Genomic DNA, 20,782 nt, shown 5'->3' with positions numbered 1-20,782 from the left:
CCAAAGAAGACAAACAAAAGCAGAAAACAGTGAATATTACCCTCAAGCACGTATTGCTTTGCAACCTGCCAGTATGTTTAGTTTTCTACCAGTACTTTTAGTTAAATGGTCAGCTTCGAGAACAATGTCCTACTGCCACTGACCACCGCATGGGTCCTGACACAATGGGATTCCAGATCTTGGTGGTCCTTTAAGTACTACAGGAGCAATAACAACAATGCTGCTTTCAAAGGAAAAAGACAAGACACAAGCACACTCACACGTAATGGTAAACTGAATTTATTTCCTTTTGGAAAACAATTCCAGTAATCTCCAGGTTCAGACCGCAGAGTAAACATTAATAACAGTAACATACAGGTTAGTTCAACTGATTCAAGAATTTGGCTGTGTGAAATCATTAAGGAAAGTCTTGAACACTCAAAGCTTCAAATGGTATCCAGAAAAAAAAAATTCTTTGACAATCTACATAACAACTATTGCATATATGGTAATGCTATCTGTCATATCGCAAGGCTTACAAATATATATACGGGCCTTATTCAACTGTGGGTTCCTGCTCTGTGAGAAAGAGTCTCTTCATATTTTTTGCAAGAATCTTCAGCAATAAAAAATAGTCTTGGATTCATCCGCTTGTATACCAAAAGAGAGAGATTTCTAGACTGAAGTTTAAACAAAAGGAAGGCCAAACAGAGCTGTAATGGAACATAGCTATTACCTTCTCCCTCCTCCTTGAAAATGACACTTTTTCTTAAGCTTTTTTTTTCCCCTCACACAGTATTATTATTATTTTTATCCTTCTTGAATAGGGCCCAAGTCCACTTGTCTTTATAAGACCATTTTAGTATCAGACAACATAATACATGTGCAACACTTTATATACAGGAAGTCTATCCGGTGCTCAAAAGTTCAAACACATGAACATCCAACAGTTTCGATAATACAAGTTTTATGGTACAATACAATGTTTCTGAATAATATACATTAACAATGAAAGTTTCGTGCAAAGAGTAAAACGTGTTCCCTTTTTGTGCCACAAAGAATCCTCTGGAAGAGATGGGCCTTGCACTAACTGCTATGCTGGGTCATCGTATGATTCTGTAACGAAAAGAAAAGAGACAGCTTAGTCACAGGATAGGCATTTCTACCAACATCACACAAAATAATGTATTGGAAAGAAAATATCTCTGACTCCTCCCTGTTTTAAAGCAGCCAGAAGAAGAGTCTTTTCTCAAAGAAAAGAGCTTTTCCCAGCTGTCTCACACTGCTTTTCTTTCCATAGGTCACCAGAAAGGCAACACACTGTCTCCAGGTACGTTTGGGCAGACCTGCCCCAGGGAAACTGCACACCAGTCCTGTGGTTCTGGTGTCTGCTTACATATGTCTGATGGTTTATACATTATGCAAATGAGAAGTATGTTTATTTTGCAGAAAAGTCCGTGCTGTTTATAAACCAAGCCAAACCGAAGCAAAACAAACAAACAAAACCCCAACATGCTAAATGGACACTGCTTCCTCGACTGTGGCATTATGTCAAGTATTTTATTACATTAAAACTTATTTCCCCCTAAATAGTGTAGCACAGTGTATTCTGGTAAGAGTCATTCTGTGCCTAACACAGCGATCAAAGGCCGATGAGAAAACAGAAGGAGCTGCCACAGTCCTTCCGTCAGTCTCCAAAAACCACCGATATTTTTCCTCAAGTGAATGCAGTGCCTTATGCAAGGTAGCACAACATGGACCTTGGAACCTGCAGTGCTCCTTTCCCATATGGGTAATGAACAAATGCAGCAGCAAACACACGTTTCACCCTCTTTCCTACCGCTGCTCTAATCTAGTCAACCACTTTTAGGGATGAGATGCTATTTCAATGCCTGCATTGGCTCAGATCCTACACAAGCACTGAGCTAAAAGCAGGGAGCCAATCCAGTGCATGTTAAGTCTTCTCCAAAGTAAACTGATCCTCAGAAAATGGACAAAGTCTGTGAATGCTGCTTCCAAACAACAGAACAGCCACTGATTAGTGATGAATTTTGCCCTTCTTAGTCTGCACCAGACTTGTGCCATTGACCAGAGGGGATGGGATAGATGGCCCATCCCGTAATTGGGTCCCAGCTCGTGCCGTCCCCTCACTCTGCTTTATCAGCTTAATCTGTCTTCAAACCCCTTTGGACTAGTGCACTTCAGGATGAACTTGTTCCCCGAAGGCTGTCAACATTTTCGGTGAAGTGAACATCTACTGAAGCATACCTTTCAGAGCCACCCATGAAAAGGCACACAGAAACAGCCTTGGCAAAACAAATGTGAAATCCAGCATGACTGCAACCCAGTCTGATAGCTCTCCCTTCCTTTCTCTTTCTCTCTCCCTAAACTGTGCACGCACACAAACAATAGCTCATGGGACATTTGGCAAGGAAAGGATCTTACAGTAAGACTGAGGAATTTTTAATGTAGTGCCCTTCTCAAGATTAAAGGAAAATGACCCAGTGACACTCAAAGATGCAGTTTCCAGATGTGAATGCAAAATGATTTAATGCTGATGGCAGGAATTCCAGACTGTCCAAGGCCAGAGTGTTAAAAAAATACACTCTACCACTTGATTTCATCTAGCTTCTTATCCTTCACATAAAGTCATTTCAAAATGCTGTAAAGCAGTGACAATACTCTGCAGACTAAAATGTTGGCTGGTCTCAGGTAATGGGCTCTGACTTGAAAACCACAAAAGCAAGGAAATTAAGAGTTTAGCCTGACAGTAGGCCCTTTTGTCATCCTGTTGTGCCCATTTATTGCAGCACTTATGGCATAACACCACAGGCTTATTGGAGACCCTGCAGTACCTAGAAACCACAGGACAGGTTAAATATGGGGTAGCAGCCTGAATGCTGATTCCTCCTTTGATCCTGAGCAGGTGAAGTCATATACCAGTTGTTACATTGCAGAGAGATATTTGGGGGGTGCCTTTTGTTTCTAATCTGCTGAGAGCAAGCATGTCAGTCATTCCCATTTTGATTTCTTTCCACTGCCTGAACAGTGCATGATCAGTGTGGGGCTGGTTGAACAGTTGCATATGGAGCAGCCGAAAGGTGTTTTAGATGTGTGGGCATAACTCTGGCTGCAATGACATTTTTGATTAAAAAATAAAAAGGCCCAAATGAGAGGGAGGCAAACTAAATAAAGCATGACTCAAGGCCTGACCTGCTCCAGCTCTTGGTGTCCCTGACTCCCGTGCCCTGGGGTGCAAAATAGGATTCTCTTGATAGAATAAAGAGGTAGTAGAAGAAATCAGGGGTTGCAGAGAAAAGCAAGACAGGGCAGGATACAAACATTATGAAATTCTTTGAGCAGCTCAGGCCTCAAAAATGCGAGTGTACTTATTGTAAACAGTCAAAACACAACATGCTTTCCAAAGTAATTAAGGCTCCCCAAACTTGAAGGACTAGAGAGAAATACCTATTTGGCTAAGTGGCAAAAAATACCAAGTGGAAGCACTTCAGAAGCATACCATTGACAAGGCAAGCAGGCAAAGGATGGGAGGAGAGAGATAAGACAAGAAAGAAAATTCTGTAATCCCATAGAGAGCCATATTCCACTCCACCAAAAGCCATCTATTGGAGACCCCATGTCTAAGTGACTGAAAATTGCAAACATTAATCCCAGTTATGAACTGTTGTTGTTTTTATGAGGGGTGTTGTGTTTAAAAATTTAGGGCAAAAATCCTCCTCCATTATCCGCACAGCGGATCTCGACTGTGATGCTCTCTCTTCCTCGCGGGCGGCGAGCTCCCCGCCTCCCCGGCGGAGGAAGCGCCCGCGGGTGGGGAAAGCTGAATTTGGAGCCCCTGCCGGGAGGGACGTGGCAGGGACACAGGAGCATGGGCACCCAGGGAGAGCACAAAATTACAGTCGAGATCCCCTGTGTGGCTCTGAGAGCACACTGCCCTTCACTAAAAGTACACTGCACGAACTCAAAATGCGCCTCTGCCGGAAACTTCAAAATAGTTTTGCCTGAGTTTGGAGCAATTAGTGCATCCACTTGCCAAAGTGAAGTCTTTAACTAAGTACACGAGATATCATGTGCTTCCCTACTTAATATCCCCCAAATTTGATTGCATATAAACACATCTGCTTAATTACGAGGTTGTCTCCCTGTGAAGCAAAAATTTCAATTTCCTACTCAAGCAATGGAAAGGGAAAATATTTTTTATTAACGTAATCCTTCCTGGACCTCAGCAATAGCTGCATTAACATTTCCAAGAGCTACAGTTTCATGAGGAGAACCTAGTTTGCAAATACAAATGCAAGCTTTGCATGCACAAAATGGAGGAACAGTGAAGCAGAAGGTCTGTGTGTCACTGCATTTGTTACTGCATTAGACACAGACCCAGCCAGGAAAGCTGTCTGACCTCCCCAGTTTCTCTGTCTTGGTATTATCTGAAAAGCAGGTATATTACCTGGGAGAACCCAAATTCAATGTATTTCTCATGCAATATAAACTCTTTAAATGCATTTGTCCTGTTCCTATATCTATATATTAGCAGAACCCAGAATCCTAACTGTTATGTGAGCTGCTATAAAATTGTATGCCGCCACTTTTCTAGATGAAAATGCTTTGAGATATCTTTGTTGTCAGTGCTATGGAACTAGAAAACAGGAACAGATTTCATTATAATACTGGGTGGAAGAATCTCCTCTGCAAAAAAAAAAATAATATATATATACATATAAAGGTTTCTTTTCAAGACAAAAGAGGTAGCATTTTCAGTTGTTTGATGTATGTCTTTATGTCTTCATGTTTCAGAAAGAACATGAGATGTATTAGCTAGTAAAAAGTTCCCACCCAAAGCATCAAAATTAATGAAGAAAAAAAATCCACAGATAACCACAGACATCGTTCCATCGGAATCTTTAATGCGAACTGCGGTTGCTTTTGATTTAAATGGGACTTGTGCTTCTTACGACTAGATGAAACAAGACCCGGCTATACCTGACAAACAGTGCAAAGAGGGTACAGGTGAAGAAGTAGAAAGATGAAATGTAGATGTATTATTTCAACAGATGGTAACGGTACCACAGCAGCATGTTATTTTTTCCTTAGTTCAGGAACACAAACATGAGTAATCAATCATCACTGATTAAGTAATTATGGTACCCTACATGTTATCACTTATCTGGAATCCTTTACCTGTGTACATTATGGATCACCTTGTATTTTTTTTTTCTTTTTTTTTTTGCATTCAAAGAAAACCCACAAACCTGAACCCTACTGCGCTGCAATACAGTTCCAGGTTGTAAAACAGAACTCTACATTACTATCAACCTTTAAGCACTACAATTTTATTTATTTATTTATTTATTTAACAAAAGCAATTGGTTTCCAACAGGCTGGATAATAAGTCTTTTGACCTGCATTCTTCTCTGACCCATTAAGGTCACCCCTGCGCTCGGGCATATAGCTGACTTAGGAAATGCCTGCAAGTCCTGCATTTCATCTCCTGCCCACTCAAAATAAAGCTTTCTTTAAATGTGTCTGTACGGGTCCCTGAAGACCAGGGAAGCATCCCTGTAGTGGGCAATGGAGGGACAGAAGCTTCTGCCTTTATTAATGAATGCAGACCATTATGAGTCTGGCTGGCTCCTGCACTGTTCCCAGAAGCATATACTGTACGTGACTTAAAATGCTAGAATATTGACACAAAGCGAGCTGGGCACCCCTAAGGAAAATTACTCCTTGGATATAATGTAGGCTCGTAACAGCTATTAGAGTACAAAATAAAACCCTCCGGGATCAAACTGACATATACCGCATTCTACCTACTCCTCAAACATTAGAAGAATTTCTTTGTGAAGGCATTCTCAAGGACAGCATTAAACTGACTTTTGTAGCAATCTGCACCAGCTTTTTGGCTTACAGCTTTTAGTACTAAATCTCTAGTTTGAATCAATATAAGTACTATATCTTCCACATTAATCAATACATTTGGTTCAATACATGTTCTATTAAATTATACTTTCTAATCAAGATTTTCTGCTTCTCTTCCCTTCTTTTTATTCCAAACTTTTTACCCTGTACCATACTTTTCAAACTGTCTGCAGCTAGTAAGGGGACACTGGATTTTCCAGAACTGAAGGGGAAGAAAGAAAAGCTGGCAGAAAAGGCAAGCCTAGCAAAACCTTAAGTGCAGCTGTAATGACGAATCACAAATTCAGCTTCACAGAGTCAACACAGTTTCCAGAACTTCAGTCTGATGCCTCATTACTTAGCCGATTGCCATGATATAAGACCTCTTCTGCAGAAAGCTCTGCATAGGAAAGTGGTGAAATACTACATCATGTGGAAAGGAGCATAGGGGAGGAGGGAACAGGCGTATGGCAAACAAATGAAACGTACTTAGACATAACTATAAGAAAAATCTCAGTAAAGACTGATTTTTATGCCCTTTCCTCAAACTTGTGCTGTTTCGGTGCTGCAGTGCACAGTTTCTTGTCAAAGCCCCATTGTATTGTGGCAGGGTTCTTTCCTGGTAAACTGTAATATGATTATACTCAAGTCTAAATTGATGAGATATTTAGATTTGTGAGATACTAAGATTAAATACACACTATAAATTAAGATGTAAAAAGACATAATTTAGTCCAAGTCTTTGGGGATATTTGAAACATTTGGATAGAAGATCTCTCTAGCAATCTGAGTGATGTACACAGTTACAGCAAATGACTTTTCCACACCTGTGTTAGGTTTGGTGGAATGTGGTTATTCTTCATACGCAGAGAATATGAAATGCAATGTCAAAATGATAAACACATATATTGCAGACACTTGCCACTGTATCACAGATCAGAAATGCTACGCTGATGTCCTTGCTTATGGTTTCTCTTTCTTTTCTCCACATAATCACTGTGAACCTGCAGAGAAACTGTTGCATTTTCTTTTGACATTTAACATCATCTTATTCAGCTCACAATAGCATCTTATAATCCTTTCTAGATGACACTGTGTCACCATTAAAGAAAAAGGTGAAATGGCATAATAAAAGAGAAGAACAAGAATTTACAGAATTTAAAGATAGAAAAGACCCATTAGGGCGTTTTCTCCACCCATCTTGCCAATGTTGGATTACTGCCTATAGTGTAATTTCAAGTGTTTTGCCCAGTCCAATTTTAATTAGAGCTTCCAATGCTCCTCTTGGGAGGCTGTTTCACAGCTTCACAGACCTCAGGGTTAGGATTTTTTTTTCCTGATGTTCATCCCAGGAGAGGAAGAGGCTCAGCCAGCCCCAAATCACATACGAAATCAGAGCTGCATAGTCAGGAGCTGATTTCAGTAGAATATCTGGGCCATTTCAAAGCATCTGAATACAGTCAACTTGCTTTCGATGCCTCAAAACATTAAGGCCCCCCTTCACTGCTATTGCAGGCAATTAAGATGATTCTATCATGTGGGCTTCTCAGGTTCAGCTACAATACAAGTAAATGTGTAGTAGAGGTGGGGTTTAGCTGTGTTCCCACAGTGAAAGCAATCCCTTCCACAGTCCACCTTTGCCAAATGTATTAACTGAAGGCTTTAACCCTGATATATCTAGGGCCATTCTATGCTATAATCTTTAGTTGTACTGACAATCATCTATGAGCCATGGTTTACAATCTATAAACAACTCTGCATTTTCACATAGGTGAAATACAAAGAGCAACTTCAGCTGAAACTCTTCATCAGGTGATGTGACCATAGATTACTACCCCCTCAAGTCCCTTTATTCCTTTCATAAAACATGAGCCATAGGAAATTAAATTATTATATCGGAAATCTTGGATCTAACAGATATTTCTAATGTGTCTGATTGAGGAAATTATATTGTTTCTGAGACAAAAATGAATATATATTCAGAATGCAACACTTATCCTGAGTGAATGAGGGAGCTGGAAAGGAGATGATGTCTGACAGTTTTTCATAGGTAGGAAGCTAAACGGAGACTTTGAAGTGCTAGAGACGAAATAAAACTCCAGGCAAGGTGTGCCTGCCACCAGCATCTTCAGTACTGCAGTGCAGCTGACAGAGCAGGAGTGTGGATGAATTTTTAAATGTACTAATATTGACATGGAGTTTTATCCAGATCCAGTTTGACCATCAGCATAGACCTAACAAAACACCATCACCGAAACTTGAGATTCCCAAGGAAAGAAGTATTTGATCTGAACTAAAACAGAGCTATTTCCACAACAAAGGAGGGGCCAAATCCCAAGAGAAACTATGTGCCCATAAATATCACTTATCTATGCATAAATACCACTTATGTGCGGTGAGTTTATGTTTACCAGCCTTTGAGAACCAGCTCTGTTCTCAGACATGGTGGCCACTTAACCGGTCATCTCAGGTCATGACTGACCACTGTTCACAACGATAATTTAAGAAATCCTACACTGAACTACAGTTATTCAGATAAATTAGTTCACATAAGCTATGTGATTTGATATGATACGATATTAACATTTCTGAAATGACATGACTGCTAATCAGATCATTTGCTTAATCATATTTATGTAAAAGTCTCAGTATTCTGGTTCTTTTACTCAAACATTTCCAGCTGGACCACCGAAAACAAAATCATAAAAAAAACTTTGAATGGATAGCATGTTCTCAGGGATGCAAACTGCAAACTAAAAAACAAACAAAGAAAACCCAATACTGATTTTTCTTCAGAGACTTACATTAAGTCACTAGTAAAATGCCAGCGATTCCCTTTTGGATTGATTATTATATGAGAGTACCTATATCACAGATTTTCTGTATGGAAAAGAATGACATATATTTTTAGGTACAGCAAATAAGACCTTCATCGTTCTTACCAGAAGTGAACGGAGGTGAACAAAAGTGTCCGTTCACCATCTTTGCACCTTCCTCAATACAAGTGTCGGCAGGGGCTCCTGGTTAAGCCCCTGACATAAATCAGTGTAGCTCCAAGGCTGCTTTAACCTATGGTGCCAGGTAATAACCTTCCAGTGGCCTCCCTTACACTATCAGGTGTTTATTGAAATGCAATGGAACTTGCAATGACCTCTCCATTCTGGGCAAGGCACGTTTGGACGTATGATTACCTCTGTAAATGATGGTGAAAGGAGAGAGGGAAAGAGGTAGGATGAGTTCACAGCAATTTATCAAATCTGGGAAAAAACTCCATTCTATTATGCTGTGAAGTGGCTGTATTGCTAATCAGGATCCAAGCCTACATCTTGTTTGTAGAAAAACAAGGCTTTTGTGATGCTGTAAATGTTTTAAATTAATACACAGGCATCCTACCCCAATAAGAAAATTGTTCACTAAGTGGGAATAAAAGCTTAAACAAAAAACGCAAAAGGAGGCACTTCTGAGAAATATATCAAAAGTCTTATTACTTTAGAATATGATTACGATTACCCTGGTATAAATTAAGAGAAACTCCACTGAAAGCAAGGGAGTTACAAGATAGGGACAAGTATGAACAGAGCCAGGGCTGTGGAGTTTAAAACAAAATGAATATTGCTCATCTACTGATTGCTTCTCGCTCACCCTCTGCAGAGGGGATGGGCAGAAGTCTCTTCACCATGTCAGACACAGTCAGGCAAAGAGCAGGCTGAATGAATCCTGTTTATCTGCAGCTGCTGTGGAGTAGAGTAGCTGAGGACAAAAAGCTTTGATAGGCAGCACCGCCCGATAAGATATTCGGGTATTGGGTCAGTGTTTTACAAACAGATGTGTTCAGTGGCTAGCTGTTGCTCTATTTTTATTTTTTCTTTGTTATGTTTAATTTATCATGCTGGTGCTTTCTAAACTACAACATCTGTAAACAAGTTTAGGTTTGACCTCCCTCCTATTTTACATCCACGAGGGGTACTCCTACTTCATACTCTAATTTCAGATCCCCTGAAGACAAATGAATCTGTGGAGACAGGTGTAAAACAAACAAACAAACAAAAAAACACAAAAAGCCCTTGGTCTGACAATATGTGTTCATCTTACGTGAACACAAATTTACCTAGCTGGGAGTGAGGAACTAGCTCCTGGAACTGAAGCTTTGCTATGTACAGATTCCTTTATAGGTCAAACTCAATTAAACAAACTACTGCTAAATATTTAACAGCTCAGCGCAGTAATTAGTGACAAATAATGGAAGCTTAAATTGATAATTGCGCAGAAATGTCCTCTTGGAAACATTACATGTTTCTTGCTTCTCCTGTGTATCTCACACTCATTGAATCCTGTTAGGTCTTTTCAGGGATTAAACTGACAAAGGAACCTGTATTTTACACACATCTGTTCAGTTCGCGATGAAGTTTGCTAGGACATGTCAGCGGGAAACTTCCAAGTGGATCTTTTTCTTCTCAAATTCCCATTCTGGGCTCTCTGACTTGAAGCAGAGTAGCTGCTGGATCGAGTGAATTGATTTCAAACCTTAAACCAACCAGCAGCTCCAGAATTTCAGCTCTTGTCCATAGGATTCAAAAGGTCACCCAATTAAGATGGGGAAGCACACAGAGCTGTGATTTATATGCAAAGGGCAACCTTTAAAACAATGATCCTTCCCTGTTTTCCACAGGTGCATGTACAAGAATTCCTTTGAACAAAATTACAAGTGAAATTACAAGTTTCTTGACACTGCCTGAAAGGAAAGCGCTGTAACTTGTCTGCACTCTTATTATACGGGCGGACGCATCCCACACTTGTATCGATTGCCCGGTTCACCTCCCTACCTTGTGACATAATGCTGGGTATTGTGCTTATCAGGTGACAAAGGGACAGCCTGGAATTTGGATTCCCTGCACATTGCCAGCCAGTGCGTGCTGCCTTGTACAACAGCACTCAGCACACGGGAGGTTATGGATCAGCCCAGGATTAACACAAAGTGACTAACACAGCTTTCACTCAGCTAAAAGCAAACCCCAAACCAGCCCAGGTTTCAAATCACCAAACCCAGCTTTTGTGAACAAAGATCAGACCTGGTAGATATCTGGCATACATATGCCCAATTAAGAGAGAACATGTAAGCAGACTGGTATGTATTTTGCATCCAGAAATCAGAAACACAGGTGAAAATGTTTCCCCTCATCTGTGGTATGTCAATTTTAAAACGTGTAGAAAAGAAAAGGAAAGACAATGGAGTTCTGCTAGCTCTCCTCCCTTGGAAATGTCCAAGACCCAGACTCAGTTACACATTGATGCATCTTTTTCCTTCATGACAGTATGTAAGGAAATCCAGACTGAGCAGGTTTGATGGTAATGACCAAAGATTCCTGAGCTGATAAGCAGAGCTCCCATTGCTCTCAGTCTGTGACTTCCTTCACAGCTGTGAGCCCACTTCCTTCACTGTGTCAGCCCACACAGTGGGCTTGGACATCTTATCATCCTTATTCCTACATCTCTTTAAGCAAGGAGTAGTGGGAACTGGGGCAGTCGTTACATGACAGGCTTGGTAAAAGTATGAATTATAAATACGCTTGTTTGTAAAGAAAACAGGGACCATTTTTATCCCTTCAAAGCTGGTAACTAGTTAGGCAGTTAAGAACTCTCTATTGAAATGTTGTTCTTAGAATGACCCCACTGGAGTTCTCTTCAGTTTAAGAAATTCCATGCTGTGAAGGTGATTTTGAGACCAGAATGCTATTGTGCCCTTCAAAAAGTCACTACTTCTCTCAATTTTTTAAGGACATACACTGTAAATCAATAAATCTGGAGCATTTACTGACATGTGGTACCAGAACAATAAAATTTTATGTCTGTCATTGTGGTTATTGGTTGTAAAACAAAGAAGTCTGGATTCTCTATTGTCTTCTGTTTTGTTGTCATTTGCATCTGTGTACAAGAAGTGTGAAATATGACCACAGCTAAATGGGAAGAATTTTACTCTCACTTTCACCTCTTTCCAGAACCTATACAAGGGGCAAGACAGAGAAGTCTTACCCCCTTATAAGCCCAAGGCATGCAGCACACATTTAACACTCCTCCCTCCCTCCCAACAAGTACTGCACACAGCAGCATCCTTCTATGCCTTTTTTTCCATCCTCCCCGGGAGGCGAGAAGCATCCCCCTCCCAAATGCCATTCTCGGAGGCTGGTCATCCCGTGTCCTGTCACACAGCTGGCCAGTGACACGTTGCAAGACAGACGTGTCATTAGAGCCAGCCTCGACCCCGCACTGACAGGCGAAGAAGTGCCCCCCTCACCCCTGGGCCTGGCTGGCGGTGCCGTGGCACTCCTGCCTCCCTGGCTGTCTCCTGCTGGGGAGGCCAGCCTGGTGCAGCTGCCACTTGCAGCACCCCTTGCTGCCCGTTAGGGCTGTTTTTTTAGCCTGGCAGTCTCGTGATCAAGTGAAAAGGATCACGCTGAGGAGGGAAAATGACTGGAGATGACACTTACGCTCATTTGCTGCCTGTGTTTAGTGCCGAGCTGCCTGAAATACTGAACTTTAATTCCTTTACAAAAAGATGTGCTGTAGCTATGGTGAGGCTAATCTATAACCCTCGCAGTCTTATATAATTTGCTACTCCAAGTTAATTTTAATTCATTACAATAAAACCCACCTAATTAAAATAACTCTTTAAAGTGAAGTATTAGCTTGATCCTGGGGAAAAAAAAAAAAAAAAAAGGCAGAATCTTCTCATCAGAGGGCAATTCATCATACGGCAGTGCACGCTTACAGAAATGCAAAGGTAAAGCAATAAACAAGTACCCACAGCAGCGGGGCCAGGCGGAAAGGGGCAGGCAACAGGAGGCCTGCTCTCCCATCAGCACGCCGAGGATCCTGCCACACAGAAGTGGCACTTACTCTAATTTAAAGCTCTCGCAGTTACTTCACCTTGGCAAAATTTATAAACTAATAACTTCAGTAAACAGACCGGCGCTGCAAACAGGAAAATAAAACCAATGCAAAGATGCAGGCCCACAGAGGAAGCAGCTTTCCCAGAAAGTTACTGTCTTCAACAATAAGATAAAACATTTGTTTGGGGGCTACTCTTCTAGTCCCTGAAGTTCAATAACAGTTCTGCATTGTAACATTAGCATCAGCAAGATCTGCACTGCCTCTTCACTCTGGTCTGTATTCTATTCTCTCCACAAATCTCTTCAGCATCTTAAGGCATTTTACAAATCGGTATGCTTGTGTTCTGGTCAGCTCAACCAAAGAAGTACTGCTGGATTTGAAAGAACCTGCTCTGGGGCTTTGGCTTTCCCTTAAAATGTTGTTAAATTGTCACGTAATCTGCTTTCAAAGTGCTGGTTCTAAAACATACTAATATTTGCAATTAAAGCTCACAGTCTTTCTGGTTTCTACTACTTTTTGTTTCTCAGTACCTATTAAAAATTACAAAAATGTAGTGCTCTCCATTTACACGCACAAAGAAGAAAACCAGAAAGCGATTACAAGGGTTAAGCAGCAAGCCTACGGAATACATGCAGCACAATATTGGAATGTTTTTTTTGTGTGTGTGTGCTGTATCCTAAAACACACCACTTTGTAGAAAGTTCTTTTCAAATCAAAGCACTACTACAGTAAAACAACTGCAGGCAACATTTCTGAGCCACGACGCCGTTTGTGTCAGAACGCTCATCACTTCAGGCTGACCTGTCAAACTATCTTTGGGAACACGATAAAAAGGCAAATCTGCAAGTTGGTAAGAAACTTTTGAATGATAAAAAGTATGCGCTGCTCATGGACTACAGAAAATAATGCTGTGCAGTGCCAGCCGAGCTGTTCTGATGCTGACAGCAGATGTCTGCCCCTTCCTACTGCTTACAGGCACACCTGCTCGGGCTGTGCTCCTAAGACTACTGTGAGGGAGTCAACGTTGTGAAGCTCCAACAGACGAAACCAAATAAAAAATTAGGGCTCAGTTGAGTGATGCGGAGAAGAGACCGGTATTTAGTACTATACACGGGTACCTGCTATCAGCAGTCATGCTATATTATAAATTGCATGTGGATAAAGTCAGTGAGATGACAGTTTTGAACCTTGGGAGGCAATTTCTGGTGCTTACATTTTCAGGAGATTCTCAGCACCTTGCAGAATCTGACCCCTGAATCCAACCCATGTACTTGGGTGGCTCAGTAGGGTGTCAAGATGCCTTGTTTTAGGCATCAGGGATTAACATTTTGGCCACGGGGCTTTTCCAGAAACTAACACAGTTGTCAAACAGTCTACAGAGCTCACCAGAGAATCATTTCTAAGGGTTTTGGAATCACCACTTTTCCGAGATATATTTCTCTATTAAGTTCTGCAGAACAGTCCAACATCTGCAGAGACTTACCATTCTCTGATAAATTTTTGTCATTTTCAGACTAATTCCTATACAACCACCATATATATATTTTTTAAATCCTTGTGGCCTAAACATTCAAATCTTGGGCCAGCTCAGTCCTCAGTGCACATTAAAGCATTCATAAGGCTGCCCGACCTTATGCCAGCCTGTAACAGCCCCTGAGGGATTTATATATCAATTAAAAAACCCTGGAATTCATTGGAGTCTGAGACGTGCCTGCAAGGACCAAAAGGGAGTGATACAGAACCAGCTAGCAAAATAAACAGGAATTGCTGCATACTAAGGGAATCCTTGGCTGTCTGACTAAAGGTACCTTTTATACTGGCAGGGGATGCAAATTGGAGCCCGAGGATCCGCACTTTCATTTTCAAAGCACTTTGCAAACATCAACCACTTCACCTTCACACCATTGCTTCGAGGGAAGTAAATATGTGCAGTTCCAGCATCCTCTGTTTTCTGGAGGTGCAAAGAAGCACCCGGTGTTTTTTTACAGGCACAGTCTGTGTTCACACACAAAAGGGAGCTTTTGACAACCTCTTCCTTTGTGGGCAAATGAGCTTCCCAAGGCCACCAGGGGAATTAGTGGCAGAAAAGGGATTAGCAGAGAGATCCTGCTATCCAGCCTGGTGCTCAGTCCGCCCTGCCTCTCCTGGAAGACACCAAGGCATCTCACTGCATCCCAGCCATACGCTGCGTTGTTGTACAGGGCAGATTATTGCATGTCATCCTTTATAATCTCTCCTTTAAGAGGGAGTCTACCCGCTTCCCATGCGTTCCCCCTCTGCTTCCCCCCGCAGATGGTGGCAAGGTTAGAGACAAGTTGTTTTCTCAAGGCTGAGATTAAAAATGGCTCTGTGTTTTGCTAAGCATTCCTCTGAAGCATGGGCAGCGCGTGCGTGTGTGTGTGTCTGAGAACGACCCCAGTGAAAGGGAGGAATGAGAGATGCTAAACAATGCTGCACAAAGTTGCAGACTGTTCGGCTACAGGCCAGAAAATGAATCCAATTTTTCATTCTGTCATTATAAATATTTCAGTGCAAATGGTACTGATTTTCTGCAACTGTGGTTAAGCAAAGGGCCTCCGAGTGAATATTTAAGAAAAAAAAAAAAAAAAGGAAAAGGAGAAGAAGGAGGAAGGGGGAAAAAAAAAAGGAAAAAAAAAAAAAAAGAGGGAGGGGGGAAATTAAGGTTAGCAACCAATTAATTTCAAACTTCAACAGCAAAAAAAAAAATCTGGGAAAATTTCTATAGCGATGTGGTGTATGTGACTCCAAGAAGGAAGAAAAAAAACATTTACTCTGCTCTTCTTCTGACAGTTTCTCATAAAATATCTGCAGTCCATCTATCTTTTAGTACTCCAGGCTCCTCTGGAGAGCAGAAAATAGTAGTTTAAAGCTCACTTCAGTGCCAGTCTGCGGGAGATTGCTTTCCACAGGACCCCTGCTGATGGAGGCCTAGGGGAAGAGGCCCAGGAGTTATTCAATCAGTCCAAGGCTCTGGGGCGGCTGGGGGTCCGCTGAGGGCTGATTATAAAGCTGCCCTCCTGTTGCCTGCCTCCGAACAGAACGAAATGAGCAGCCTCTTGCTGAGCAGATTCTGCAAGAAGGAATTTCACCTGTCACGGAGTTTGTCAGAATTTCAGGATTTATCTTGGTGCAAAATTAATAAAATACCAACTAGGATTTCAGCCTGACTACTCAGCTGTGTCATCTCAAAGTGATCTTTCACCTAAGAAAACCTGGACACGGAGCTACTGAAGTCATCCTTGCCCTACTTTTGCTCTGGAACTTCAGCAGGATGCTATGACTGAATAACAAAACCATCAGATGTGGGTTTCCTGACAATTACACTGAACGTCAAGCACTGGGTGGGTGCTACTGTCCTAACGCGTGACCTTCCACCTTACTTCCGTGCTTCCCGAATCTCCCTGGAATAAGCTAGGAATCTGAAATATAAAAAGATCATTTCTGTAGTTTATAACCTAGTAGGTCCCTTATGGCAGCACATCTGTTAAGTTCATATGCTGGTATTCCAGGTCTGGATTTGATTTATAAGTTTTAAAGGAGTACAAACAACAGACTACATAAGATTACATTCAGTGAAACCCTGCAAATTAATATTGCTGTGACAGTCAAGTACATGGTCCTTTAACCATATTCTGAGTCTAATATCTATCCTTGCAGTAAAGTGCCAGGTTGATAAAGCATCATCTCAAGCTTCTGTGAACAGAGTTCAGCTCTTTCCAAGCTAGACAGTCTCACCGGTCTTCTGACAGTGCCTTACAGCAATAATAATAATAAAAAATCTTCGTATACTACCTATTTAAGTAAGATTGTGCTAGCTTATAGCACTTGGTCACATGAATTTCAAGTCTCAGGTAGCATAGAAGCAATTAACTTGCAGCCTGCAAGAGAGCTTTTCTGTTAAAAGGGGAGATCAACTTGTAGAAAATAAAATTGTTGTCAGCTATGCTAGCTGACGGGTAAATAAATATTATTAAATTTACAATGCCATTGGTTCAACTCATGACATGGAAAAAAGAGATCCACTGTACCAAGAAACAGCAAAATATGCCCAGATTGGGAAGAAAGATGCAATTAATAGCTCTTACTCTACATTGTGGAAATTTCTGTACCCTGTTCAAAGCTGTTTGCTGTCTGAAGTAACAAATTTACCTTTCGATCTGCTCGTCAGCATTTTCAAGGGAGAGCTTAAAACAAATGGTAACACATCCCCTTCTTACCTCCTCACCCTTTAAATGACAATTCAACATTAATACTCATCATAAAGCCACCTTTACCAGGCAGTAGTAGTCTGACAGTTTTAACACCAAGAGATCTCACAGCAAAGAGAGAGAGAAAGCACGCAAGTGGATGCACAGATGGTGGGAGGGGACACAGGGTGCTCTCAGCAGGCTACAGTGGAGATGCATTAACTCCACAGAGGGATAAGGGCTTCCCACCAGTACAGTCATGAATTATAACTGAGCATGGGAGTGAGTTCTTAGTGCCTGTCTCACAGCAAATATACTGTTCCATTTTCCTGCACGGTCACCTTTCACCTTTACAAACTCAAAGCAAAGCAAAATGCACCACTAATATTAACAGTAGCTCGGTTGCTTTATATTACACAGCACACATCTATCTGTAGACACAAAGTATGGAGGGGAGCAGTGCATCCACTGACACAGAGTACCCACCAAGCTGATTTACACACCCACGATCAGTGCCTGTGCCTAGCGATTCTGCTGCAAAATGAGGCTGTAACAATGCAGACAAACAGCTAAAGCTGCATGTAGAAATGTGTGTAACTCAGCAGTATTGGTTCACGAGGACTGAATCATCTCTTTCCCCCTTCCCTTGTTAACGGGGTGGAGGACATTCATTTCAGCTTTGAACACAAAGGAAGCTCTACTTAAAAAACACCACGAAAGCCTACAAAAACACCACACTCTTTTTCCACCCAAAATCATACTTTAGCCTCAGCCTGATCAAAGCACGGTGAACCTGACCCCGGTAACAGGTAGGAAAACTAAACCTGAAAGCTGTTCCTCCTGGCTGGGGTTTTGTAATGAACAGCTCCAGTTGTGTAGCCATCTGCATGTGAGTCCCTTTGACTAATGTTTGGAATGGAGCAATCTAATGATGCTGATGCTCTAAGAAAAGAAAAAAAAAAGAAAAAAGAAAAAAAGAAAGAAAGACACCACTTTTGAGCCAAGTTTGCTGTTTACTGGAGTTTCCTGGACGTGTCTCTTTATGAATCACTGACCACACCTTGTTTTTACAAACTATCTGCACCTCCTCCCTAGGGGAATTCATCCCCTCCCAACTTTCCTCCTACTCAACAAACCTATCAATGGAGAAAACTTGTTATTTTAGGCGGCTGAAAATTTGACCAATTTAAAGGATTCATTTACCATGCCTTTCACTTTCGTTTAAATCCTCAGTGCTCCTGTTCTAAATGACAGCACCGCAAGCGCTGCTTTTAAGCACTATTCATCTTGCCTACCACATCTCAGCCTTTCACACAGAAGGCTGCTCTCTCTCCAACAATGGAGTCTTACTCCTTTATAGCTGGAGGGCAGAGACTGTTACGAGCTGTAGACTTGCTGCAAATATCACAATAAAGGATACAAATGTGAATTTCTCTTAAAATACAGGTTCAGCTCTGGAGGTACCTCGCTTTAGAAAACTCTGTCAAGAGCAAACAATATATCTTCCTCCAAAACGCACAGCAGCCACCCAGCTGAAGCTGCTTTTCCAAATGATCTAACGTGTCAACGGAATCGGGATGACTGTGAATTTTATACCTTTCCCCATTTTGTGTCTCTAATCGATGTTTTACCTTCCTTCACACTTGACATACTCAATCTTGGTTTGGCAGCATGTCTTACAGAACTTTAAAGACAAAGATCAAACATCCCTCTCTCTCTCCAAATCTCTGAGTTTGAGGAGAAGTGGGGCTACTGAGCTAAGCTCTGTGGTGGAAGAAGGTAGGGGTTGGACTACAGACCCTAGAGGGTGGCAGGTTTGCTGATACTGATCCCTATGCACCAAAAAAACATAGAAGGGTGAGGATGCTGGGGTATAGCAAGGTCGCCGCAACCCTGTGCTAGCACTATGGGGGGAATTTGGGGCAGATCTCGAGCGACAAGCTTTCAGTGCTAGCGTTGTGCCATCACTCATTGGGAATCGGCAGGACCAGTGGAGAGTGGAGCCAGGAATGAGGAGCTTATTCACAGGGACGGAGGGAGGGGGGCCGGCAGCAGGGCAGGGGGAAGGGAGGCAGATTTGCAGAACTGGCCATGAAGCTCCTCAGTACACCATAGCTGGATGCTTCATAAAGTCACACTGATGGCAGTCCCGGAGATGGCCATCTGTTGTCAGCTCTGGGCCAGATGAAAGATAATATAACGGCAGCTACTGGTAGCTAACAGCAGGGCAGTTGTAGGAAGGAACGCGTCCTAGAATGAAGAAGTGGTGCTTCCTGTTTAGCACAGAAAATCAGTCATCGATATCAACTACATTAGCAAGAAATTAATGGATGGACAATTAAGAGAACTGAACTGATCTACCAGGGAAATCATTCACATGCAAACACAGCGCTTATTTCTTCTGCTTACTCCAGGTGTATTAGCCAACTGATCTGACTAATGACGAGGTGTAGGCTGAAATGGTCAGGGCACAGATGATAAAAACTCATTTTCTGCAAAGGGCAGAATTCCATTTCTAATGATTATTTGTGGGTCAGGGAATACATTTACTGCTTTCCCTGCCCCCAATCTACAACAAGACTCCCTGATGTTCACAGAGGTTTCTACAAGGACTGAGGTTAGAAATTGGCCTTTATGTAATAACCGAACTTCCCCTTATTACTATCATGATTTATTTTTACAAGTGTCTGATCATTATTATCAGCATCACTCAGCAGAAAAATGTTGGCCTTGTAACCACTATTATTTCTATCTTGTTTCGTTCTTTGCCCCATAACCTCCTTCCTGCTTTTCTACTCCTTTGCCTTTTGTTTTCCCTCTTCTGCCTTCCTGTGTATTTTCATTTCTGCAGCAACTTATGATTTGCTTCTTTGGACTGAAATCCTGCACACTTTGCTGTTCCATTTGCTAAAACAATCAGAAATCCTGATGTTAATATTGGCATGTAACATCATTGCTGTGTTTCAGAATCAACACTTAAAAAGACAAAGGAAAGTGAAGCTTATCCTCTCTCTGATTGCCATTGTTTCCGTCTGCTTTCAGACTGGAGACAACAAACTTCACTTAATATTTTCATAACACAGTCTTTGCAGTCACAAGGCTTACTATATTTTCTGTTTCTGCAGAATATATTTAATGCTGACCATCCCGGCCAATAATGTGACCAGATCCAAAGTATGGGTTAACATTTTTTGTGTTGCAACTCATTTTTTTTCAAAAATAGATACCTATATTTTACATATATATATATACATATATATATCCAGGCATACAAGAGCATAAACAGGAAGGAGTAGGTAAGATAGGGACATATATTCAAGTATACACACACTTGGTTATGACTCTATCCCCCTTGAAGGAGAAGGAATATACATTTTTGCTTATTTTTGTATGGGTATATTGTGGGTGTAGCTCAGTACTTATTCTGGACATCATACCTAACTTCCAATCCTTTTGCCATTTTACTGTTCCATAAGTCTGAATTTCTTTTCAAGATAAAAGTGGTTTATTTAAAGGTAATACTCATCAGATAACTGCTACATTGTCAATGTAGCAGTTCTGTAATTTCATCAATAATATCATCCAAGCATCTGAAAAAAAAAGCAGAACTGTGACCAATTCAATAGCTGCAGAAATTTGAGGAATGTTTTCTCAGGGAATGGGAGATTTTGTGAACACATCGTTTCCTGCTTATTTACAGGAAACAGTTCAGAAAGTTTCACAAGTTGACCGTGTTGCACGTAGATTTATAAGTATATGGAGAATGTGGGAACAAGTAAGAACCAGCCCAT

The 20,782-nt window shown here is 41.4% G+C and overlaps 1 protein-coding gene across 9 annotated transcripts in view; it reads right to left on the bottom strand.

The window, feature by feature from the left end:
• Nucleotides 1-263: 263 nt before the first annotated feature.
• The window catches only part of ZNF521 (zinc finger protein 521), a 232,110-nt gene continuing 211,591 nt past the window's right edge, over nt 264-20,782 (bottom strand). For all 9 annotated transcript variants that reach the window (XM_068671843.1, XM_068671845.1, XM_068671846.1 and 6 more), the window contains one exon: nt 264-1,095. In XM_068671843.1, coding sequence (XP_068527944.1) covers nt 1,066-1,095 — 30 coding nt within the window. In that variant the 3' untranslated portion in view covers nt 264-1,065. The remainder of the gene's footprint in view (nt 1,096-20,782) is intronic.

The sequence above is a fragment of the Anas acuta genome, chromosome 2 (genome assembly GCF_963932015.1).
Source record: "Anas acuta chromosome 2, bAnaAcu1.1, whole genome shotgun sequence".
NCBI lineage: Eukaryota > Metazoa > Chordata > Aves > Anseriformes > Anatidae > Anas > Anas acuta.
The sequence above is the reverse complement of the archived record's forward strand: the minus strand, read 5'-3'. Positions and strand labels throughout refer to the sequence as shown.